The sequence below is a fragment of the Amblyomma mixtum genome, chromosome 5 (assembly GCF_055824585.1).
Source record: "Amblyomma mixtum isolate Tamu chromosome 5, ASM5582458v1, whole genome shotgun sequence".
Taxonomy (NCBI): Eukaryota; Metazoa; Arthropoda; class Arachnida; order Ixodida; family Ixodidae; genus Amblyomma; species Amblyomma mixtum.
In genome coordinates, this window is record NC_143016.1 from 112,375,431 (window position 1) to 112,402,211 (window position 26,781).

Sequence of the window (26,781 nt, forward strand, 5' to 3'; positions counted from 1 at the left end):
CGAATACATTTCAAACCACGAATTGAACTGAATTTTTCTTTCGCTTTTTTCTCACTTCATTATTCCTACCCCCCTCCTTACCTACGTATAAGGTTGCCAATCAATTTTTGCCTCCTTAACTTCTCTGTCTATCATTTCTCCGCTCTCTCTTTCTCTATCTCTCTCTCTCTACGTGTATGAAGAAGATGGATCAAATGAGAACACTCTGGATGAACCTCAACCTTTGAGGTAAAATAATTGGCGCAAAAAGACACATTTGTGATGGAACAGCGCAGAACGACGGCACAGGACAGGAGACAGTCTCCTGTCCGGCCCCGTCGCTCTGTTCTGTTCCATCACAAAGGAATAACCAACACGCCCAAGCTCCTGCCCTGGCAAAAGACGCACACACCAGGAAAATTGACAGTGGGCAAGGAAGTTCTGTTCTCTTCTGGCGTGCGTGTCCTGAAAAGCCAATTTCTATGGCTGAAATGTCTACCGACCACCTAGCTCATCCAAAAGCTGGGCAATCGTATCTAAACGTCGCATCGGTCTGTACCATTCACGCCAATTTTTGCCCTCTTTTCTAGAATTTCCTTCCGAGCTGCCGTACAGGTAGTTCTCAACAGCTTAATCCGGACGTTTTGTAGCGTGTGGGAGTTTTGCGAGCCCACACTCATCCGGGCATCATAGGAGTAGGGCTCTCACGGAAGTGGCAAGCACGTACCGGCGCGCATCGCGCGGGTGTCCAGGGGCGTGCGGGGCAGGTTCCGCGGGAAGGGCATGCGCACGCTGGCCACGCGATCGCAGAACACCAGGAAGAGCATGGCTCCCAAAAGAAGCAGCAGCGTGTAGAGGAACACATGGCGGCCCAGGTGCAGGAGCCGGTAGCGCTGCAGCGCCAGCAAGCCGCGCCGTAGCACGCTGCCGCTGCGGGAAACGTGGGCCTTGGCTCCGGGAGGCACATTCAGCCCGCCAGGGGGAACCACCGCCTCACCAGACATGTAGCTCACGCGCATCTGCGCGCGCGGACGCCACCACTTTGTCAGTATAGGGATTCCAATGACGACTAGTGCAATTTGTTTTGGGGGAATCCCTAAGATAGCGTGGATTAGTAATGAAAGAGGTCTCATTAATCAGTATTCACTCAGGTTTAGCAATCAGCTGTAAAAGAAAGTTCTGTAGCTTTTAGACAAATAAAAATTCGTCCCACGCTACAGAACGAACGTAGCGCCTATCCCGGGAAGTTTATCTACCAACCGAGCTAGTCGAGAAGGCTAGCAGATGGCAAAGCAAGGCCAAATTGCCCAACAGCTCGAAGCGGAAACGATGTTGGTGCAGTGCTAATTGTTTTGCTAAATTCGGGATTATTTTTTCTTCAACTGCAATGATTCTGTGGAAGATGTATAGTTTTCTTTTCTAGCTGTATGGCTGCACTTTACTTGGGTGGATGCTAATGAGTAATTGCTGCCTTACTCCAATGAGGGTTGAAGAGATTACAGCGAAGAATCGTTCTTATGCCAGTTATACTTCATATCACGCCCCGCTTGGGTGCGAGGCCGGAAACATGGTCGCGGGCACTGCGGATTTTTCTGGCAAACCACTAGCAACTCACGCTGTGAAACCTTGATAAGACTTAGGACAGTGCAGCTAGAGAATGAAATTAGAATGATTTATGCTGTAGAGCAGAACTTTGCTGAGAACAGGGTGAAATAGGAAAAGGGCCCTGATCTAGAAAGTATTAGGATGAAACGGTCACGTAATATACAAAAGTAGTCCGCTCATTTTGGAGAAGGCATACCAAGGAAAACGAGGCCTATGTTTCTGTGCTTCGAACGCGGGAATTTTGGTGGATGAGAAAATTTGTCGGGAGATAGAGACCGAGGTGGGAGAGACCCAAAAGGTACTTGAAGTTTAAAGAGAGAAGCTGTCTACTTCTTCACCCTCAACTTTCCTGATAAGCCAGGAGCCTACGCCAAAGCAGTGGCTCCTTTCTGAGGAAATGCGTTTATGGCCCTTTCGTCAATTTTTGGTAGGACTGAAATCACCATGCGACGGGGCCAGACTTTACGGTTACACAGCCAATAAGGAAACTTACATGCACTGAGGTGCCTGCAGCACCATGCACGAAACACCTACCAGGCAGATTCTCTAAAGGTTGGGACTCACCACCACGTCCTCCAGGCTGAGGTACGGAAAGCCGACGTCGCGGACGTACATGGCCGGCGCATTCTCGTTCAGTGCGCGAAAAGTGTGGCCGAAGTTGAGCAGCTTCTGCGTGCCCAGCGAGAACAGCAGCTCGTTCGCGGCCTGGAAAAAAAAAAGTTGAACAGTTTACTCAGGCGCTGGTATCGAATTACATATCGTCTGTTTTAGATATCTGCTCCGTTGCAGCAAGAAAGTTATCCATTATAAAAGAGCCGTATTCCCCATAGAATACATGATATGTTAAAACTGTACCGCTGATCTTATGATGTTTGTTGTTTGACCCAGAAAAGGAAATAAAATACACTTGTCGAACAAACTAACGAGTCTTACTAGATGGCACCATGTGTGTCAAAAACAGGAAGAGGGAAGCGAGGAGCATAAGAGAAGGAAGGTGTACATGCAAGCGTACATGAGCTTACTGCATGGGTAAGCCACAACAGCGTCACAGTACTGTGTCGTCATAGATAACAACAGCATTAGTCTGCTATGTTGCAGTAACATCACCCTATCAGGCCCAAGCTATTCAATATAGCTTGGGGATGCGTTGAAGAGGGAGAGTAGAGAGGAACATCTGAGGTTGTCTGGTTTGCGACGAAGCAAAAATTTGAGAAAGACAGAGAGATGTCGAAGGCAACAAAAATGGCTTGCAAATATAGTTTTCTGGACAACTGCCAAGCTCAAAACGCTCATTTGAGAAGATTTGTACTGCCGACATCTGCGTCTGTACAGCTGTACATCTGTTCAGCTGCGTCTGTGAGGTTGTTGGTGTACTCTACAAGCAATAAACGATAGAAAATCTATGACTGACGCCTCAAACAGTAAGCCAGGGAGCAGAATACAAAAGCCGCAGTTACAATGGCTAATCCTACAACTTATGAAGTTTGAAGGACAGTGCACTGTGCCATTTCACCGCTGTGCATTGGAATCGGAACCCGGTGACATTATGCCCCTATTTACAGAACAATACCACGCCCAGACCTGGTTTATATTTTTTTTGTAGAAATGCACGGCGCTTAGGCAGCAGCAAAATATAACAGAAAACGAACATGTGTGTTTCGCAGAAGTTTTTCACCACGGATAAAACAAGAGGAGAGGTGGAATTCGTCTCAAAAGAATTTTAAAATTGCACATGTTTGGCCAGAATAAAATACAAGTTCATTTCAGCGCTCCAAAATTCGCGATTCAATTTCTTTAGCTGCGGGCTCAGTCCGAATCCCACACGCCGCAGTGAGCGGAAGGATCTGGTATAGATTCAGTGCCGCGGCTGCCGTATTTCGATGAACGAGCAGAACATAAGCGCCTGTGTGCTGTGCGATGCCCACAAGTGTTCGAGAACCTGGTGTAGCGGACAGATATCTGCGACTGCTAGTTCTGGCGGCGCTGACAGCACTGTTCCAGCTACTATAAAAATTAATCTCTGTGCACTAGCTTCTGTGTGAAGGGATTAAAGCTTTGCACATCCATGCGTACCGGAAATTAATGCAAAGAAAATTAATGCGTGGTGTCAAAGTTTGTATGACCAGCGCCGTGTAGATCGTGGTCGTAGCTGCGAAAACAAAATGAGCTTGCTCACGGCTTCCTTGATCAGACGCTTCCTGATGGATTGATACATGGATCAATAGCATTCTGTCTTATCTGTGTGGTGATAGGTGTCATATACCAAACATTTTCTCGCAAATGGAATTTCTTTTCATTCAATGCCAATTTTCTAGTTTCCCTACATAAACTGCTCTCCCGCTTTTCTCTACCAATGTTTTAATCGCTTCTTAAATTGAGCACGCTGTCGCTATTCCTACGCCACCACGCATTTGGGACCTCTGCGGTGGCCCTCTACACTCAGGGTTGGAGGTCCTTACACTGGATAAGAACACGTCGTACGGCCCTGGTTGCGCGTTGCCAACTAGTGCCATCGAGTGGCCGCCAGCAGAAAACATCGCGCAGCTCAACAGGAATGTTTTCATACGTAGGTGAAAAAAAAACACGAAAGATTGCGGTAATACGGTGTACGTGATGCTGATACTCATGGCCCACGTTCTTACATAAATTGCTTCCTGCGGTCGCACGCACTTGTTGTGATGGGCATAGGAAATCAACAGGGTGTACCAAACATCCAAATGGCCGCGCTGATCTTTGATGTTCAGTGTCATAAAGCTTGTGATGCCAGCAGGGAAAAGCACGAGCGTTTGCCCATATTTTTTCCTCTTAAGAAATAGGTAACCTCATTCTCAGCACAGCGCGAATGATCACTAACTACATCAAAGGAAACACCTTTGAGATCAGTCGCGCGCTGGGCAGGCACTCTCGCAGCTGTGCCTCGACGAGGGCCGAGCGGCAGTCGGTCGTGTCCCGAATCAGGCGGCACCGGTAGGGCACAGCGTACACGTCCTTCAGGAACGACGGAGACCCCACACACTGCACCACGCCCCGAGCCAGGATGGCCACCTGAGGGGAAGGCAGTGGAAGAATAGCAAAAATGATGTCGACAAAAATTCGAAAAAGTTTTATTTACGCTAATTAGTTGGTGATTCTGTTTCAAGATTGGGACTAGTGTAATGCCGTACTTTATGCAAACTTAAGCCTTTTGTGGAAGGTCTGCTTTTGAGTTTTCTTTTGCTCACCTTTATTGATAAGTTAAATTTTTTTGCTACATTGCCAAGGCATTGATTTCTCTGCTAGGATATTTTTGGAAAATCATGTTTGCTTATGGACACTCATGGTCTAAAAACGAGCTATCTTTTGAACACAAGTGTATGCCTGGTGGCAGAAAGTTGAAGAGCGTCAAAATGCGCACATCATCATATCGGCAGCTTATGCGAGCAGTGGCGAACAGCTGTTGCACAGAACGAGTCGCATTTGATTAATCGGCGACGATCGCGCAATCTATCCAATCTTTGTTGATCGACTAGTCATGAGGCTCGATCTTGAGCTAACTGTGCCTGGAATAAACTAATAATATCAAGAAAAAGGCTCGACATTCCTTCATACAGAAGAAATCAGGTGTTTGTAGTAGCGGCTAAAAATTAGATACTAAAGTTGGTAGAACGATTGTACGTACTGAAAACAGGTAGATTTGTTCGCAATTAAACAATTTATGTTAGCGCTTGCAAAGTGGAAAATTTAGACAAAGCGTGGCTAATGAATTATTAAACATACAAACAAAAGTCTATAGGTCACATGCAGTTAACGTCCTCGATATTAGATTCCTTTGGCATGCGGTACCCAATAGATATGTTGGCCGAACCGGTCATTATATAAATTATACGCTCAGGAAGCATGCCTCAATTTGAGAAATGGGCAAGAAGGGTTCTTTGTTGGTCAGTGTTGAGCAGGGCACACTATGTTTATTTAAGTTTTTCGCCGAAACTAATATCTGTTAAGCATGTAAACCTCGTTACTGCGCACTATTCTCAGAAACGTGTTGTGATAGGCCGAAGCGAAATCAGGACCAAGAGATAAATTACTTAGAGGAAATACGAAGATTATGCAGAATATGTCCAAGCCCACCATCTTTATGCTTTTCTTACACGCTTCTGCATGATGCAGTACGACATCATGCATAATGGATGTGTGCTTCTGTACGAAGGTCCTTGCAGAAAGTTATCTCTCGTGCTGTTCTGTTCAGAGTTTACAAAGTTAAACACACAGTGGCGCCACTGGGTGTTAAAAACAAGTGCGACTATTCTGTGTCTGCGCTGAAGTTGTTTCCAGCACTTTTTTCTCTTAACTGCCTGTGCAGGAGGTGTCGTGTGTTTTGCGAAAGAGAAGCACGTTGCCATAGTAACCCGCAAGCGATGTGCAGTGACACATCGCTTAACAGCTGCACCACTGCGCTAGAAGTGGTAAGAGGGATCCGAGGGACCTATTAAGATAGGGAATGAGAAGTTATGCATATATGGGCATTTAACCATTAAGTTATTGTTTCGTAGCCTTAAGGCGGAGCTGAAGCGTCCCCTTCAATTTTTTTCGGTGTTTGCACAACGATTCCCCGCCTATGGCTAAGCAGCGTTATAATTGCTGTTAGGTGCTTTTCTTTTATTGTGGCCAAGCAGGACAAAACACTTTTAGCTACGGTTCTAAGACTTCAGATTTGTAAAATATAGTTTAACATTAGATCACTATTCCTGGCTAGAACTTCGTCAAGATAGAAACGGAAGGCGCAGATGAATAAAGAGAGGTATTTTGTGCAGTGTTCCTAAAAAACCTGGCGAATATATGTATGGACCACGGGCCGACTCAGTGCTACTGCACATCGATTTGTTCCCCACAGGGCACTCTTAGACGGACCTATAACAAAACTTCTTTCAGTGCTTAACCCAGTGATATTTGCGCGCAGTTTCCAAGCCTCCTATAGCTGTCGTTAGTGCTCTTTCCTCTTGCACCAATATTGCCAGAAACCACTTAGCTCTGTTCTGTGCATGATCAACTTTTATGCTGTACGTTTTTTTCTCCCATTCAATCCTTGTGCAGCTCATAAGTTTAAGGGCGGAGATCCTCTTGAGTAAGAAAATACTGCATGAACTTATACTGCGTACCTTGTCGGCCACGAATTCCAGCTCGTCCGGCCTGTGGCTGGTGAGGAGCACGGCACACTGGCCCTTGATGGTCTTGATGAGCTTCAGCATGCGCCGCCGCAGCATCACGTCCACACCGCCCGTCAGGTCGTCCAGCACCAGCACCTGTGGGCACGCAGTCGAAGAATACGGCCATCTCTAAAGCGTACCACGGAGAGCACACATCCTAATTCATGCATTTCCTCCGATCTATATATCGGTTCGGTGGGGAAAATTCTGTTTGAAAAGACTTTCCACAAACGAAGGAACAAGACCTAGAGCGCGCTTATTCTCATATGGCCTTAGAAATCGAATAAATAGCATCGTCAAAATCGCTAGTACAGTTGGTAGAAATATATCAGCTATATCACCTATATCAGATTTGCATATATTGCTCCGGCAGCTGAACATATTCGCCGGTTTTTACAGCATCCCTCCGTATAGCTTAGACTTTAGCCTGAAGGTAACGGCGTCAGAGTTATTTGGTAGTCTCACCAATGACCACGCATTAGAGGAAGCGATCCTTTAAAATGAACATGTATTTACAACGTTATCTGTATAGAGAGTGTAGGCTTTTTTCACGGCGTTTCTTTTCGAAGTAATTCCCTAAAATCTTTCACAGCATGCATCTCAAGGCCCAGAGACTTGTAGCACATAGCACGGAATGAGTCCGTTAAAAAACAGCTTTTCGACTTATGAGAATAACAGTTTATCACGACAGATAGATTTAAGAAATGTTTTGTTTGCGCTTAAATTCCGACCTTTTGCTCAGGTCTGAAGAGCATATAATTATATGATGGCCTGCGCTCGCAAACCACGTGTATGTACATAGTCGACGCATCGTCAGCGACGTGGTGCCCTTCCATCTGACACCTGACATCTCAGCGCACAGTTACAACTTTTAAAAAAGTGCCATATCGAGTATAGGCTTTGTGCATTTGAGCAGCATGTATCGAATGCCGCTACTCAGTTGTCATGTAAGCATTTAGGCATGACATTTGCTTTCTGAATGGAACAGGGAATACAGTGGTTTCGTGTGCTTATGTGGTAGGTACCCTTGGGGCCGTCATGAGAGCGACGCAGAGGCCGGCGCACTTGCGCAGTCCCACGGATAGCTCGGACACCAGGTCGTTCCGCCGAGCATGCAGGAAGAACGTCCGCAGAAGTTCGGCCACCAGGGATGACGACACCGGCTCGTTGCTCATCTGCACAAGCGCATAGACACCCAACGCCCCCATATATAACGACTACTCGTGAGCATCGCGAATAGGAACTTTTGAAAGAACTGGAACAAGTGCCCGATTAACAATGTGCCCGACTTGTGAACAAGCGCCTGAATTCTCACAGCCCATTTCCCGAGAATTAATTTTATCGCAGGTTATTATCTCCATTGCCCTCAAGAAAACATCGATGTATTTTTCCTGAGACACTGAGCAGCGGAAAGACCCAGTGTATAGGGATTGCCTTATATGTCGAATGCTCGTCCCTGACGTTGGAGGTCAATCTGCTATGCTCGCGTGTGTATTCCCGGTTCCACACGGGGGCTTCATGTCCTGTCGAAGCTTCACGCAGGGTTCACGACGTGCTCGGAATTTCGGACTTCTTTCTTTTAACGTATTGTAGGTTATAGCTAAAGATCTGATTTTTGTTTTGTTTGAAACACAAAAAAAAACCGCAGTAACCGCCGTTATCCTTAACAGAAGCACCCCACCTGGGTGACTACTAACTACGAGTTACACTCGATCACTACAGACAATAAGCAAATTTAGTAAAAATGTGGCGCGGTGAGACAATGGTACCTCTCGTGTAAGCAGCGCGGCTGCCATTTTTAGGGCTTGTTTTGCTGGCCCAGACATGGCGGTGCAAATAAAAACAACCGGGATCTTTCCAGGCGCCGACAAAAGTCCCTGGAACTCTGAAAGTAAGTACAGCAGCTTTTTTCTCTTTGCCGCCACACCGCCTATTGGCCAGCTGCGATCACGTGATTAGCCGCCGCCACGGATGGTAAACTCGCTCTAGGAGCCTACGGGGTGGAGTGTTCGCGAGATGGTTGGCCGGCGTATTTTACGAAGTCGCTGGCTAGTTCAGTAATGCGCTGTTTGCACAAAACAGGCACAAAGCGGTACCTTTTGGTCTCCAAGAATAACGGGATGTTCGGACATCGGATGCATCAATAGAAGGGAATCCGGCGAAGCCCTATTTTTTCTCCCCAGCGCCGCATTCGGTGCCACGAATCTGTCCCAACTAAGGGCACCAGGATTCAAGGAGAGGGCTGAGTCGGGCTGGTTGGTTCATGTTGAATGGTACGGCAAAACAGCGCTGACGGACGGGACGGAAGAAGATGAGACAAACAGCGCATGTGTTTGTCTCATCTTCTTCCGTCCCGTCCGTCAGCGCTGTTTTGCCGTACCATTCAACACCCGGATCAGCGAGGTATCGTGCAAAGTTATCAGCTGTGATCTAAACCAATTATTTGTTTATCCTAAATTTTACCACTCTGACAACCCTATGGGGTCTGCATTATATGAGTCTCTCGATGTTGTTTTTGTGCGTGAGCGCGCATGTGTGCGCGTGTGCGCGCGTGTGTAACAGCTATATGTTTTCGGAGGCGCTGCTTTGCAAGCTTTTCTCTTCTGTGCTGGTCATCGATATCGGCTGATGAGGATTACGCAAAAAAAGATTAAATTGTGGAGTTAACTTCCCTAAGCGACATGTTAGCTATGAGGGAGGGCGGATCGGAGGATTTTAGGTGAATTAAGACCACCTCATATTTTTTTGAAGCGCATTGACATCGCACTGCACACGGGCGTTTTTGTATTTCGCTTTCAGTGAAATACGGCAACGCGTCAGCACGCTACGAGGCACGTTTATTTCCCAGACACAGTCCTCGGCATTGAGTTTCTTTTGCCGACAGGCTGCATCATCACCATCTCTTCCATCGTCTGTACGCCGTCGCAAAAATATTTTATCGGGCGGCCATCCGGCCACGCCGTTTATGCGGATACACAGTGGAGAGTGGCTGAGGTAGCTCGACAGGTTTAAATCGATTTATATGCTCCCTACCCGCTTTCCTAGTGCTTTGAAAATGCAACTAATTGACCGAAATCGGTCAATTGACGTTTGTGACCTACCAGTGTGAATGTGTCTTTAGAGCGTCGCCCTTGGGGTCGCCCAACTACCTCCCACAAGTCTCCAACAGGTGACTAACCACAGGCGAGCAGGAAACAGCAAGCGTAAGGGAAACGTTTTCTACGCATCACACTTCCAAGCGTACCGATTTACTAAACGTTTTGCTACATCCCGCTCATACGTGCGCAGCCTGCCTGCTTTAAAGTTTTCCGGGTCCCGAAAACAAGCATTTGCGAGCCTCTCACAATAACAAGTTAGAGCCTCTTACGAAGGTATCAGAGCAAGCCTGCTTCTTGCGTTGTCCTCGCACACTCGGGGACTCAGGAAAACGAGAGGGTACGCACCTGTCGTACGACGCTTTCAAGGCTTTCGTAAACCCTCCTCTCATCTCAGCTCTCAATCATGAGTACTTTGATTGGTTATTTTTTGCACAAAAAGTATCAACAAGGCTGCCGCAAGGGAGACTGTTTGCGCATAGCAGATGACACGCTCGGCGCGCTGTACCATTTCTGGCAACAACAGCCCAATGTTGCCCGCGCTCTGCCCGCTGATTGCGGTACTTTCAGGGATCCAGTGATCTTAGCGTCGAATGCAAGTTAGCGCCAACTGCTCACAGTGTTATCAAATGGTTCAGAGAGGGACACGACGCTGTCGTGTCCCTCTCTCTGCTTCGTCCCCGTTTTCAGGCCATTGCCAGCCTAAAGGTACGCCGCAGACAAATTCAAGTTCAACAGTATGAGTAGACTGCCAAGCTGTATTGAGATAGAGGCGCACCACCTCAGGATTGTAGCTCTGTCTATCCGTTATCGCTGCTCTGAATTCCTTCACTTGTAAGTGAAGGTAGTTTTGTCACTATTTGCTGGCCTGAAACATAATATAAGTATGAAAAATATCAAGGTGGATTTGCGCATCTAGGCAGAATGCAAATTAGGTGCCCTAGCACCTTGGTTCTCACTTTGAGTCCTTTGTTGAAATGCATTGTTCACGAATGAAACTTGCTTGTATAGGAAAATTAGGCTTATGCCCATATATGTGTGGAATTGGTCGTCCTCGACTGTGTATTCATAGGACCCTGAGTGTCCTCATACCACTCTTGGCGCAGTGGTGTAGTCGTTAAGCGATGGGCCACTGCCCAGCGATGGCAGCTGCTGCCATCGGTGGAGCTTGTGAGACCCACGACTGGTTGAACAGCCTAATAGAACATCCAAAAGAAGTAACGTAACTAAATTGCGCGGGTGGCATGGTCCCAAGTGGCCGTTGCGGCGCTTAACAAGTGCGTGTCGCTGGTCGCTCGAATACGTCTCCCGCAAGCGTCTCTGGAATCCTTGATACGGGCCGCCCGCCCTGACCCGGCGGAGTCTTGCGGGGGATGCGGCTTTCGGGTGCGGAAGAGCCGCGCTTAAGGCTTTCTTGTTTCTATCACTCTTCACATTCGACCTCTCCTCTGCGCTTTTACCACTTCCATGTCCTCTGTTTCTGTCTCATTCAGCCGCGATCACTGCTAGACCAGTTGTGCGGTTTGCTATACGGTCCCTTGCCCTCACTCTAAAGTTTACTGCCAGAGCGGGGATTATATCTCCTCGCTTGTGCTGCCTCCTTGTATAGGCTAAAATGAGTCATTATAAACCTGTCTGCCCTCACGAAGGAGAAAAGCATTCCCGAAACGTTTCGGGAAATAAACTTTGAATATGAACAGTCGAGTACATCGTAATGTTCTACTCCCCTTAGTAAACTGGCCTATGGAACATGTGCTGTGTGTGTGTGTGTGTGTGTGTGTGTGTGTGTGTGTGTGTGTGTGTGTGTGTGTGTGTGTGTGTGTGTGTGTGTGTGTGTGTGTGTGTGTGTGTGTGTGTGTGTGTGTGTGCGCGTGCGTGCGTGCGTGCGTGCGTGCGCGTGTTGCCCGCAACTCGCTGGGTGGGCGCCGGCCATAAAGCAGGCTCTTCGAACGAACAAACGAGCACAAAACGGCTAAATGCGGGGAATGCCCACTCTTAAGTTCTACCGCATCAAAACCAGGCCTGTAGTGAGCTGCTGGGCGAGTTGTGCTCCTCTATTACACTGGAACTCGAAATGTGAGTCCTCGTTACAAAAATACAGGAGGAGTCCTCACGGGCACCGAAAGTTCGTCGCTTAAATTCTGCGCATCAATTTTAGGCTGTACTATAGAAACAGCAGAAATTTGGTGCCATAAAAGAACAAGTCACTTGAAGTGCAGAACAAAAGTAAGAGAAGTTCCGCAATGTTCCCCACTGCCCACCATTACCTTGGCGAAGTAGTAGAGGTTCTCGTTGACGGTCATGTAGGGGATAAGCATGCAACTGTGCGGCAAGAAACCCAAGCGACGGCGGGCCAGCTGCGGGTATCTGCGCACGCTGTGCTGGCACAAGAAGACGTCGCCGCTAGATGGGGCTGTGAGGCCGACGGCGATGTGCGCGAGCGTCGTCTTCCCGCTGCCGTTGGGACCGAACACTGCCATGATCTCTCCGTCGTACACGCGCAGGCACACCGAGTTCAGCAGGACGTGATGACCCTGCATCTGCGTTACACACACGCACCGAAGCGCGTATTCAGGAAGTGCCCACAGAGTGAAGATGTCCGGTTGGGCGCTGTGTAAACAAGTTCAATTGTCCTGAAAAGGACAGCACAGCACCCGTGGTCTGAACCTTGTTTGCTACATAGAAGCTACCACTGCTCTTGAACCAAACGCAGTCGCCTGCTCCCTATTTCGCACGCTGGTGTACCAACCATAAGTTTTGGTAGCGCGTTTTTTTTTTCAATATTTACGTTTGCAGTACTACTGTTAATGCAGAAAACATTATGCAAGAGATAGGTATGGTCTGATGCAGTTGTCAGATGAGGATACCTGAAAACTGCATCACCGAGACATCTCTATCCTTACCTTGGAAAGAATTTTGTATTCTAACGCGATAACGTTAATATCCCCGTGTCGCAGAAAAGCCGGTGTCGTCGTCGGCGTCAGCGGCATTGGCCATCAGCGAAAAATCCCAGAACCAACAATAAATAAAACCGACTAGTATATACTCAGTGATATATATGGAAAGTATTGAAATTTCAAAATTAAGCAGACCCACGTCCGGAACCGTGCTGGGCACAATATTTCCTGCTTAGCAATGCTAAAACCAACCATTCATTTGTTGTTGTTGTTTTTTTGTGCTTTCACTAGAGGTTCAAAACAAATCAGTGTAACCTACCATAGAAACGTGGTCCACGTAGATGGCCGGTGGCTCGGATGGCCGATGCTCGCTGGGCTCAAAGAGCTCATTTTCCGGATCTGGCGTTGTCCACGGGGTGCGGCGCTTGCTCGGCTGCGGAGGCACAAAAGCGTTTTTACCACACAAGTACAGTTAGGATTGAATTCACACGTCACAAAACACACTATGAGGAATAACTCTGAATGGAACTGAAGAACTGTAGTATTCAGATATGTTCCATATTACTCAACGTTCCGATATTTACAGAGCCACACATTCCATCCCTCCTTGGTCGTTATTTCCATTAGCGTTTGGGAAGAAAACACGAAAACACTAGAAAACACTTTTCTTCCTCTTACACACTGTTATCAAAATATATAACTCTTCTCTAAGAATGTCACCGCACTGATTCTTTGAAGTTCTTGCATTTCTTTATTAATTAAGAGCAGTAATTACTGTTTTGTAGCGGTGTCGTGCCTAGTAGAACTGTGTGATATGACTAGAAGATACCTGTTGTTGTTGTCGCAAATTCGCGCTTCCTTGCTTGATTTTTTACTACTTCTGTCTGGTGATATCGAAGTGAACCCTGGTCCTGATACCCTTGAAATTGTTCTTGACGCAGTGAAAAGACTTGAAGCAGGGCAAGCTGAAATATTAGGCGAGCTGAGAAGTGTTAAAGAAAAACAAATATCCACTGACAATGAAATCAAACGTCTAATGGACAGGGTGTCTGCCCTTGAAACCGCTATTGCTTCCCCCCGTAGTTCCTCAACCAGTGCTTCTAATAATGTAATGTCCGATATTACGAAAGAACTGCAGTCCATTCATTCAAGATGCGATAACGCTGATAATAGATCTAGGCGTTCCAACTTGTTATTCTTCGGTATAGAGGACGACCCTGAAGAAGACTGGCCAAAGTCCGAAGTAAAATTAATAGACTTTTGCTCTGAGCACCTGGAAATTACAATCGCCCCATCAAAATTTGAACGCACCCACCGTTTAGGAAAGTTTGCTTCCGAAAAGAAACGAGCAATTATAGTAAAATTCGCTCATTTTAAGGATAAGCAAACGGTCTTAGCTGCTGCTCGAAAACTAAAAGACACTGGATTTTCTATCAGTGAGGATTTTTCTGCTGCCACCCGCATGGCACGAAAAAAATTGATACAGTACGCCAAAGCAAATGACAAAAAGTTCAGGTTGTCTGTTGACAAAATGCGATTGGGTGACAGGACCTACAGATATGACAGTGAAACCGATTCCGTAATCTCTTGCAGCTAGCTAGCTCGGAAATGAGGTCTTCATACGCATACAGGCGCTGCAAGAAACGCATCGGGGTCGAGTTTATCAGTAACATTCGCTAATATTCGTAGCTTGCTTCCGAAGCGCGATCAGATCTGTTCTTTCATCGATGACAACAACACTGATATTATCATACTAACTGAAACCTGGCTACACCCTGATATAAACAGCTGTGAAGTTCTGCCTGACAGAAATACTTTCTGTATATATCGTCATGACCGCTCAGAAAGAAAGGGCGGAGGCGTTTTGATTGCCATCAAGAAAACCATCAGGTCATTCGTATTCGAAACACATTCTCCCCTTGAAATTGTCTGGACAGCCTTCGTCTCGTCATCGACAAAGATACTTATTGGTGCCTGCTACCGACCCCCCGATCAGAGTCACGGCTTTGTTGAGAAGTTCCACCTTAGCATTGATGCCGCTATAATGAAATATCCATGCGATCACCTATACCTTTTCGGTGACTTCAACTTTCCAGATATTGATTGGTCTAATTTATCGACCGCTAGCAGCACATCCCAAGATTTTCTAAATTTGACTTTGGACCTTAACCTGTCTCAAATTATCTACCATCCAACACGTGGCTCAAATACTCTAGACCTAATTTTTAGTAGCATTCCTGATTCCATAGGCGATATTACATATTTTGATGATTTCAGTGATCACAAGTTGACGCAATTACCAATTAAAATCAGTCATAGGCACTCCGGTCATGAAACTAAAAAGATACGGGACTACAATAAGGCCAACTATTCTCGGATTAACACTGATCTTGACACGTTCTTTCGGTTCACATTTCTGCCACATTTTTCTTCTAGAACGGTGCATGAAAACTGGGCCCTTTTTAGGGCAAAGATCTGTGAGTTGGTTGACTTGCACGTCCCATTAGTCCGTGTGAGCAATGATAAGTGTAATCCTTGGTTTAACAAGTCCCTTAGAAGGTTTAGAAATAAAAAGAAACGATTATATAAGAGAGCCTTGCTGACTAGCAATCAGAATGACTGGACGTCTTACAAAGTCTGTGTCAATTCATACTGTGCTGCCATACGTGACGCGAAGAATAAATTCTTTTCTTATGATCTCCCCGCATTGTTAAAATCCGCGCCTAAAAAGTTTTGGCAGTTGATTGCGCCGCAGCAAAATACTAATCACATCTCTCTGTGTAGAGACGCACATGTTCCTGTTCCTGATAATGATATCCCCTCCGAGTTCAACAAATTCTTTTCATCCGTCTTCACGAAGGAAGATCATTCCAGTGTACCATTTGTCCCCGAATTTGACTGGCCGTATATGGAACCCATTACTGTTACTCCTGAAGGCATATCACTTCTAATCGACAACCTCAACCTTTCCACTTCGTGTGTCGTTGATAATATTAATTCCAAGGTACTCAAAAATACTAAGCCGATTTCTAGCGAAATATTATGTCGTATATTCCAGCAATCACTAGAGACAGGTCAACTCCCTGCAGAGTGGAAAATGGTAAAAGTCATTCCAGTTTTTAAAAACGGTGATAGAAATTCTCCTGACAGTTACAGACCAATATCGCTCACATGTATATGTTGTAAACTACTTGAGCATGTTGTTTCTTCTAATGTTCGTCGCCACCTTGAGTCCAATAACTTTTTCTTTCATAACCAGCACGGCTTCAGAAAAGGTTATTCGTGTGACACTCAACCGCTCGAGCTAACAACTGATCTAAATTTTAATATGGATAAAAATGAACAAACAGACAGCATCTTTCTTGATTTTTCGAAGGCGTTTGACCGTGTAGCCCACTGCCGTCTAATCTCCAAGTTGTCAGCACTTCGTCTTGATTCACTAACTTTATCATGGCTCCGTAACTTCCTTTCCTTTCGAGAACAGTTTACCTTTGTTAACAGTTATTCTTCGCCGTCTTCTTCTGTTACTTCTGGTGTTCCTCAGGGCAGTGTTCTTGGTCCTTTGTTGTTCCTTATCTATATTAATGATCTACCAACTAACATATCATCTGTTGTGCGCTTGTTTGCTGATGATTGTATAATTTACCGTGAAATAAAATCGACTGATAACCATCACCTTCTTCAGCAGGACCTTAATATTATTTCTAAGTGGTGTGAAAAGTGGCTCATGACGCTCAATTCCTCCAAATGTAAAACATTGACTTTCAGCCGTGAACGTTCCAATTCCGAGTTCTGCTACTCCCTGAACAACGTGCCTGTGGCTCAGACTACCTTGTATAAATACCTAGGCATTCTTTTATCACCGCACCTCTCATGGACCGAGCATATCACTTCCATCTGTGCTAAAGCATCTCGCTCGCTTGGTTATCTCCGCCGCAACCTAAAAAATGCGCCTGCGCATGTTCGCAAGTTAGCTTACGTGACTTAGGTTCGCCCCCAGCTTGAATATGCATCTCCGATATGGTCACCACATCAAAACTATCTGAACTTAAAATTAGAATTGATACAAAACAGAGCTGCCAGATTTATTTCTAACAATTATACCCGCCAATCAAGTGTGTCTGAAATGAAAAAAGAACACGATCTCCCGCCCTTAGAAAAACGCCGCCAAGTCGCGCTTCTATGCTTGATACACAAGTACGTGTACACAGATAGACCATCACCTCTGCCACTCAGCAATCCACTGCGCACGTCTCGACGCTTGCATAATCATCTTAGTTTTTCTCGCATTTTCGGCCGTACAAAAGCGTTCAATTCATCTGCACTTCCTCGTGCCATTTCACTCTGGAATGATCTTCCTGATGCAATTGCATCGTTACCTAACCCTGCGTCATTCCGTGAACACGTGTTAAACTTATACTGCTAGCGCTAAGTACATGTGTTATTTTGTACAACGTACATGTGTTACCATGTTAGCCTTATTTTTCTGTGTATATGTATGTATGCACCTGTAAGTATTACGCTGTGTAGGTATGATTTAGTTTTCTGTTAGTTCTTGTGAATTATGTTCTGTTTTGATACTTATATACCCAGTGTTTGCCTCTTGTTGCTGAAATCCTTTTTGATACTGTAACCCCCCTCACACAATGCCCGTTCGGGCCTGTGAGGTTCAATAAATACATAAATAAATTTTCGTTATCGCCCCTCGCAGAAGCCTTGCTCAACGTTCACCCAACTAACCTCACCGAGAAGCTACCACGAGTTAAGAATCGCACCTTTCTACGCAGGGACTACCTTATTTACAGTTTTTTCCCCTCAACAATAGATGATTGGAACTCGCTCTCTGGCAGCATCCGTGCACTTCCTCTGAATGAGTTTCTTGACCGCAATTAATCAGTGTATTGTTTAAAGGTCAGCGTGTGTGTTTTTGTGTTGTATGCATGCGGTATTTGCTTGTTTGTGTTTTTGGTGGTACGGTGTAGGTGACTGGTGCATTTGTACCTTGTACCTGTATACCCCTTCCTGCTATAGCCCAGAAAAAATGGGCTGCAGTACGTGTAAATAAAATAAATGAATAACGGAATTTATTAATCGCTTCTAGAAGTAAGATTCCAGCAGGTACTAGAAGGCTAGTGCAGAGAGACTTAAGTTAGAAGGCGTCCTGGCATTACGATGGAGCAGAAAAAAATGTCATTTATTCCATGAGAAGAATGGGTTAAGGGTAGAGGTCTGATACGCCGATCTAACCGTTTTAGTGGCCGCAACAAGATGAACTCATAACTAGCGCCCCAAAAGAGTCAAAATGTTTCATACAACGTCAGAACCACGACATGAACTGAAAAATCGGAGCCAAAACACGGTGCAAGCTTCTAGGCGCATAGTGGGATTTACTGACCAACGTCGAGCGAGTGCTTTTGCACCTGTCAGAATGGTGCACAATCTATTATAAATTTCGATCCATGCAAAGTCACTGACTGCGAGTAACTTTTTAAAAGGATGGCTTCAGCTGCGTGAACTCGCGATGTCGAAGAAGCCAGGCGCTGGCACCTATCTTGCAATGCACCGCACTATGCGTGGCTCTCTACCTCCTCTTCAAGAGTCATGTTTATTGAGATCCGTAAGTGATCAACGATTATATGTAATATCTGAGGCCTCATCCGTTCTGAAAAAAAGAAGGCAGCTGCATCCATCATCGTACCACAGGCTGACTTGTGGCCCGTGTATCAAGCATACTATTTATCACAGCAAGCCTACATAGCGAAGCAAAGAGCTCTGTTACTTGGCCGCAGTGGGTGTAGAGAAAACGTCTCATAGAAAAAAGAGCTATCTTCGGAAGCGCCAACAAAACAAAAAGGTCCCCTAGCCAAAAATTACCCAAAAGAATGAATGGGGATCGGGCAGCAAATGACCTTTTGTCGAATTCTCCGCCTGAGTCACTTAGTAAAATGACAGTGGCTCTAACACTGTTCCATAATGCTAGCGTCGTCTAAAATATTCAAGATTGATGGCGATACTCACAGCCGCTCCGTTCGAGACCTCTGTGCTCTCGATGGCAGCAATTACATTCGTATCAGCACCATCGCGAGTATGGAAGCACGGAATTTTTTCGTTGCTTAGTCGCCGGTGAACGGAATCTCTGGCGTACAGTTTTGTATGATCGTTAGTCCTGTGTCCTTCATCAAGAGTAGCCGAGCGGATGTTCCACATAGCGGGGGGATACTAGCAGGAGGAGTTCGCCGGGAAGTTACGTTTTGGCTCTGTTTACCCGCCTGTTGCTACCGGAAACATATCTACCCAAGCAGTCCGGTAAGTCTCGCGCAGCTTCTAGCATTACTCTTTTGGATAACGGAACAGAATTAGCACACTTCTGCAGTTTAGCAGAGTGGCAGTGGGGACAAGTATCCGGCTTAGGGCGCACTGCACACCGGTACTGCACGTAACGCAAGACAAGCTCAGCACCAGGCCGGGGTAAAGCGAGTGCGTGTCATCAAACCGGTGGGTACCAGGTGGCACGGATCTCACCCCCAACCTCCTGCAAGTCAGGCGGATGCTGGAATCCCAGGGAGTCGCTGGACGTTTAATGGCACCCTTTGGGACCATTTTAAGGCAAAAGCCTTTAATCCTTATACTGGTATACACTACTACCCTTATACCTGGTGATACCTGTCACGATCTAAACATGCATGCTAATCCCATATTAAACAATCTAGAGAAATGGCCAGACTCAAATTTTCTTTCAATAAATGTGTCAAAATTCAAAGCTGTAATTTTCTGTCCGAAGAATTAAACTTGTAGTGCAGAAATAGCTCTCTCTTATAAATCACAAGAAATTGAAATAGTAAAATCATTCAAATCACTTGGTGTTTACTTTCACGAAAATATGCTGTGGGATGACAATGTCAGTCATTTCATGTTGAAGACATCCAAGATTATAAGTTTTCTATCACGCCACAGACATAATTTACCACAGACAGTCAAACTTAATTGTCTTATATAATTCCCTATTCTGTTCACACCTAAATTACTGCACATTAGTGTGGGCAACAACACATACTAACTTACACAAGATATTCGTACTTCAGAAAAAAATCCTTCGTACAGTTTATGACTTGCCCGTTAGACTCACAACTCAGGATTTCATAATTAACCTCAACATTATTACCATTGTAGACCTCTATGCTTACAGACTGCTGCGCGTGTATACAGTTGAGCAAAAGCGCCATATTGACACCATTTCCTCTATGGCTCCTTTTGCATCAATCCGATTCACGATATCCGTACCGCCACAAACCACAATGGGTTTCACAATTCACAAGAACTAGCTACGGTCGTCAAAGAATAAATTACCAACTACCGTATTTACAAAACCAGTTAAATGAAGCAGGCGTAAACCTCCGTGAAATCACCATCTCCTCTCTGCGTAGTATGACTGTTCATTTGGTTAAATGCTAATACATCAACTTCTGTTTTATGAATTGCCCTCTACCCTTTTTGTTATTTGATGACTGGCCGTCTACTGTGTTGATACCCCTTTTTCTTTGCTGATACCCCTTGTTGATTTCTGCGTATTCTGTTCGGTTATAGACACAGCTTATACTGATGTTTTTATTCATGTTTGACTCGATGTTCAATTTAGTTCCTCATTTGATGTTATTAATGACTTGATGATTTGATGTTCAATTTTGTTCCTCGTTTTCTGTCACTGCCGTCTGAACAGGAGAGGACAACTCCGTCAAGCGGATAGCCGCTTTTTTTCTCCCCTCCTCCATCAAATTGTATTTGATTTGGTGGAAATAAAGCATTATTATTATTATAATGGCTCATACTGTCGTCCGTTAACAAAGCGTGTCACGCGCGCTTATCCGCATGAACCTAGAAGCCAAGTTTGATGACTGTAGGTTAGTTATTTAATTAATTATAGGCAAAAATGTCGAAATTGCGTCGAAATAGCGCGGACGTCGATATAGCCACGGAAACGATGTGACGTCATATCCACCAAAGGTCGCCACGGCATAGTAAAATTTTTCACAGAATGATCGGAAAAACGTGGGATTTGTGCCAAATTACATTGAGAAATTTGTAATTAAGCGTGATTAACACTTAAGATCGCCGAAAAATGTACAATTTGGGTATCGATATAGCCACGGGAACAGTATGGCGTCACATCCGCCGGAAGTGGTCACGGCATAGTGTGCTCTCAACACTTTAGTTGCCAAAGAGTCCGCGCATTTTTTTTTTCTCACTTCGAGGGAAGGGATGTTTCTTCCGGGGATATCTTTCCAGGCACATTTTTTCCGGGGACACTGAATCCAGGGACGTTTTTGTTTCCCGGAACCCGACCGCTGTACTGAACGTAAAGCGTTATGCAGAGGTAAAAGGTCGACGCTCACCGATAAAAAGCTCAAGAAACGGGGCCCCTCAACGTTGCTGCTGAGTGGCAGCAGGTCGTCCATGAGGACTGCCAACGTGAGGTTGAAGGATATGCCAAGCACCATGACCACGAGCACCGATGCCAGGCTGGGCACATCAGCGGCAAACATCAGGTTCAGCTGGTCCCACTGCATGCCAGTCACTGCGCACACCAGGGGCGCATTTCCATCCATCAACAAATGATTTTGAAAGGCGTAATGAAAAACTCCCTTAATTAGACTCTAAAATCCTGACTTCTGCTCCTTTTTCTCTGCAGTTGTTTAGGAGATACATGTTTCAATGAAAAGGAGAAAATTTTAAATTATCTGTAAAACTATGAAGACTTCCTTTTGTCTAGATTTTTCTCGTAAAATTCTATGAAAAGGTGAAAATTCTTAGAGTGAAGCATTACTACCATCCACCCAAATTCACTTGTTATCAATGCCATCACCCCAGCTATACCCGCTCCAGCACAAAGTCGTCTACTACTGACCTCCAGTCATCCCTGCTCAGCTCAGGCTGTGGCCATTGCATTTCCAAAAATTGAAAACCTAACCTTATTGCACCACCATGCTCTCTGCCGCCCTCTACTACGTTTAAATTCTCATAGGGTCCGGTCTGCTGACATAAGAGAGGATCGTTTGTCCACTCTCGGCCCTACGGGACAAGTCCGTGTACCTTTCTACTTCTGGGTGATACACGCTACATAAATTCGTGTGGGCAGAGAAATGAAATAAAAATAAGCTCGTACCGTGTAGAGCACAACTGCACACTACAGGTAGAATATTATTTGCGTTTTCTTCTTATACACTACGCGTCTATTAAGGCTGCCACCATGACATTACATAGCTCGCCACCATCGGCCGCAGCTTATATTAAAACCTCTTTGCTAACCGCCAACATACTAGAGCACAAGTAACTACTAGTAAGCTATAACTGCTGTATCCTTTCGTCGTGACAGATGCTGACAATACAGTTTAGTCGGAGGGGCTGCGGGCTCGAAGTACTTGCTTTGATAGCTGGACTAAACACGCAGTGCTATAAAAGTGCGGAAATGTTCAGGGTACATTTAAGCCCGGCCTTAAGGCACGGACACATGCAGCGATTTTACGCTGGCAGGCCGCCGATTTTTGCCTGACGGCCGCCGACGGCGGCGCGCTTGAACCCCGGCGTCGAAAAGAACATCCACCGGCGTCGATCCGGTGACACCGCGTCCGATAAGAAAGGCAAGCAACCGCTGACGCGAGAAAATAGCAGCGCAGCAAGCCCTCTTGTCCGGTATAACTGCTTGTGTCTGCGCTGCCAACATGGCCACCTTTGTCGACGGGCTATGCAGCCGCTATGTCGCTTTCTGGACAGAACATGGCCTAAGCTCGGACCGAAATGCCTGTGTTGTCTCTCTGAAGCGAAAGGTGCCATAAAAACCGCACCTCTGCTATCCGCGGCTTAGCGGTCATCCCAAGGTACAGGGCTCCATGCATTCGAGCACTCAAATTTTTATAAATACCTAAGCACGCGTGCTAAAATTTGTAGTGTCGTGGCGAAATGAACAATTTCATGATTTTAACAGTGAAGTCATCGTGCTCTCTTCACAGACAGCCTAGTCCAGTGGTATTTGCCACGCGTTGATCACATCTTATCTCTCGTCGAGGGATACACGGCGGCTCCCGCCGCTACTTTGTTCTGTGTACCTCCAGCCGGGCATCGCGCCGCGGTGGCACTTTCTGCCACGCGAACTCCGAAAAAAAAACAAAAAAATGGTGCACGTATCTCGGGCGTTGAAAGTCTCAAGTGATAGTTTTGTAGATCCAATGGGCAGCACAATTTCATGATGTAATCAGAAAACGAGAAAAAGGCAGATGTCCAGCATTAAAACATGCTACTCAGAATAGTTTGTGGAGAACAAAAAAATAATGCGTGGCGAACACAGGCCACGACTGACTACGTTGATGCTACGAGAGCCACGCCGGTCGCATTTCGAAGGAGGCGAAATGCTAGAGGCCTGTCTTCAGTGCGAAGTCAGTGCACGTTAAAGAACCACAGGTGGTCGAAATTATCCGGAGATTTCCAGTACGGCATCCCTCATAGCCTGAGTCGATTTGGGATGTTAAACCCCATAAACCAGACCAACAGAAAACTCGGCGGCGCCGAGCAGCCGCTCTTTCGTCTTCCACTGTGCTGCCGCACACGGTGCTGCTACCGCTTCAATGGCGCCCTTCAGTGGCCTGATCACTAGGCATACCAATTCGGAGAAATGAACACTAAGCGGAGCAAGCCGTAGCTTTGCTTGCGCAGGTCGACTCACGCGCCATCTGTTTGGTGAATGCGTTCCACGGCACGTCTTCATTTTTCCCGCATGCCGGAACCAGTGCACCACTCCGTTGCGCCAAGCTTCAACGCCAGCCGACCACTCCCGAGATTTTAATGTGATAGCTTTTTCGCTCACGGCCAACGCACGGTCGTCGCACTAGCAACGTCGATGACGTCAGATTTTGTGCGTAACGAGACGCTTAGAACTATCGGTTTAAAATCCAATTTTTGTTCCCATTCTTGTAGCTTTCTTTTTAAGTTTCCAGTTTCTAGCAATTTTGCTTAACTCATGTATCTATTTTGTCCAAGTGCATTGTGCTTCCTTAGCCGCACGCTTCTATGCTGCCCCGTGTGCTAGGGGGTCAGGGCTCCTCAAGCAGTTTATCACAGCTTTTCCCCGCCCTCCTCGCAACTTTTTTTGTTGCGGAATAAAATTTGATTGATTTGATTCGAAGTGGCAACAGCGGTGCCGTTGTGTTCGGCCCTGTTGCAATCGGCCTGAATATTGACTTTCGGCATCATTGTGCCCGGTTTCCTTCATTATGTGACCGTAACTAATACCAAAATCAGTCAATCTGTGTTTACATCACTGAAATCGTTGGAAATGTATTCGTTGCCCAATAACGCTAAGAAAAAAACTGTCACTTAAAACCATCTGTACAGACCATCTGTACAGAACGCGAAACCTTCACTAGCTGCTGCCGCTGCCCCATACATGAGCCCCACTGAGAACAGGAGAAACTCACACTGTCGCTCGAAGGTGACGACCAAGTCCATGGCGAGCTGCAGCGCGGTGTTGGGCAGCATGCAGAACAGGAGCCGCACCGAGAAGGTCATGTGGACATAGAACAGGTACGGAAGGAAGGCGATGAGCACTGCGATGCAGGTGGCCAGCACGGCGAGCGTTTCCGACGTAAAGAAGGTCGTCACCAGAGTCACATAGCTGAGCAGATGCAGAGCGTAAGTGTACAGCAGAATCAGAAGCACGGTTGGGTCGGTGTAGTGCAGGTACGACACGCCGAACTGGTCCGACACGCTTGTCAGCACGTAAAGCATGGCGCAGCAGGAGGTCAGCAGCGGGCCCAGGCCCCGAAGCAGGACCTCGAACCAGTAGACGCATGTGGACTGGCCCATGATGCGCCGGAACTCGCGATGACGCAGGCGCTTGTCGCGCACCGTGTCCGCGGCGTAGTTGAGCAGGAGCCACACGACACCCAGCTCGAAGGCGAGTGCGGTGTGGTCGCGGTGCAGTGTGACCCGTGTCGTGGAAGGGTTGTTGCCGTGGAAGGAGCGCGTGCGCCAGCGGTACTCCGGCTCGGGCTGACCCTGAGCGCGCGCCGTCAGCCTAAGGTGGGTGTCCCCGAGCAGGCAGACCACAGGCAGCACGTAGTCGCGCCTCAGAGGGTAGTACCCCCGGCGGTCGTCGCGGTCGTCCAGTAGGTACAGCCGGCTCGTGTTGTAGCGCAGTGTGTAGCGGAAGTCTTCCGGCGGGCGCTCGTCCTGCGTCGGCCAGCCAGGGATGTCTCATATGTGTTGGAACATCATCAGGCAAGCATGAACGGAGAAATTTTAATCCCGCCAGTTCGAAAGTTTAACTGCTAGTAGGATGAGTAAACCGTGGTAATATGTGCGAAAGGCAACCGACTTGCCGTATTGCTATGGCCGAATTTCTTCCCTTTATTTTTCTTAGCGAACCCTTGACACTGCAGATATAGCTTCTGTAAAGCACTTCGTTTCCTGGAAGCACAGCTTATATACGCCGTTTTCCTGTTCACAACGCCAGCTGAGAATTAACACTTTTCGGCGTCCGCCATGAATTCTTGGCAAAATATTTTGTTTCACAGCTACAACTCTCTAAGGAAAGCTCTCTGAGTCCAGCGTCGCTGTAGTAGTACACTAAAGTTGAACACAGATATAGTGAACTCCAAAAGAATAGCGAAATAGTCGATATATATCAGCAGTTCTATGTGTAGAAAATTACTACAGGTAACCTTCTCTGTAACCTAGAAGCCCGCATGCTGGCAGCGTGCCGCTCGCTTGGGTTGCGAGGCCTAGTATGCGTCGCATCGAAGCCATGTAACTCAGTATTTTATAACTAGCCACTGCCGATGACAAGGTGTCTGTTCCTGTTGCCTGTACGGTATCACTAGAAAATTCGCTCATTGATATTAAGGCTCAGTTGAATTCTGCGACTAACAGTAACCTACTTCTTCGGCGCAAAGCGAGCGAAGCAAGCCACACGAGGGCAGCTGTTAGTCTTTAGTTAAGTTGCCTTAGGCCCGTCACAGTAATGATACAGGAAAATAGAGCGCGAGAGACCGACGGACACCTATATGCAATCCCACGCTCACCACTCTTGTGGATTCAAAGCGCTTGTATGTCGGCACGTGCCTAAGCCTGTGTAGCTGTCCCGTGACCGCGTGCAAAAAGTGGTCGAAAAGTGCCAAAAATGGCGGAAAAGTGCCATAGAAGATCCGCCACTTGCTGAGGCACGACGCGCAATTCGATATATTGAACCGCCGGCGAAATTTAAATTAAATATATTGCACAACTTTTCTACAGATTACAAAGAAAATTCAGGTATCTGAGCGTTGGATCCTGGCCGAGGTCTCTCTCACGGAGCAATTCGCTGCCGAGCTGCAGCCGCTCGGAAAGTGACAGACAGAACCGATTAGACCAGCTCACGTGGCCGATGGCATTCGTGGATCTGAAAGCGAGAGGCGGGGGGCATCTTTGCGTTTATCGGTTCTTTCAATCGCTGTCGGCAACAGCATGCCTCCATTTTCTCCCCTTACTTCTTATGGTGTCTTCGACTGGTCGCTCCCGCGATCCGGTTCGGATTTGGCAAAGTGAGAGCCGCTCTAGCTCCGAGCGCATAGCAAGACCGGTCAAGCCGAATGGTCTGCAAGTTTTCAGAGCGAAAGCGCAGGGAGCAGAAAAAAGACGTAACTTCCGGAACCGCCACACCGCCGTGGCACCGCCGCTGCCGCTGGTGTCAACGACAGCAGCGACGGCGGAAGTGGCTCTGTCACGTGAATACATATGGGGGCCGCTCCGACTTTTTTCTCGGAGCGCCTCAGAGCGCTCTGAGTTGGAGGCGGACGCTCTGAAAGAACCAGCCGAATGTAGTCAGAGCGCTTGATTTCGACCAGCCGAACGTGCGGCTGCATCTCAGAGCGCTCTAGAGCGATCTGAAACGACCAGTCGAAGACACCATTAAATTCTTTCTCCCGTCGCCATGGTTCCATTTGGGATCTTATTTTTCGCTCTTCGTCGCTTCCATCGGTGACTTTGGACAGGCTT

The 26,781-nt window shown here is 46.7% G+C and overlaps 1 protein-coding gene across 1 annotated transcript in view; it reads right to left on the reverse strand.

Annotated features, from left to right (window-relative positions):
- Positions 1-26,781, reverse strand: part of LOC149343374 (ATP-binding cassette sub-family A member 17-like) — a 59,180-nt gene that overhangs the window by 19,861 nt on the left and 12,538 nt on the right. The window contains exons 3-11 of the mRNA XM_089542380.1: positions 24,225-24,978; positions 21,150-21,331; positions 13,079-13,192; positions 12,130-12,402; positions 7,793-7,942; positions 6,720-6,863; positions 4,456-4,629; positions 2,149-2,289; positions 707-998 (exon numbers count right to left, since the gene is read on the reverse strand). Coding sequence (XP_089398506.1) covers positions 707-998; positions 2,149-2,289; positions 4,456-4,629; positions 6,720-6,863; positions 7,793-7,942; positions 12,130-12,402; positions 13,079-13,192; positions 21,150-21,331; positions 24,225-24,978 — 2,224 coding nt within the window. The remainder of the gene's footprint in view (positions 1-706; positions 999-2,148; positions 2,290-4,455; positions 4,630-6,719; positions 6,864-7,792; positions 7,943-12,129; positions 12,403-13,078; positions 13,193-21,149; positions 21,332-24,224; positions 24,979-26,781) is intronic.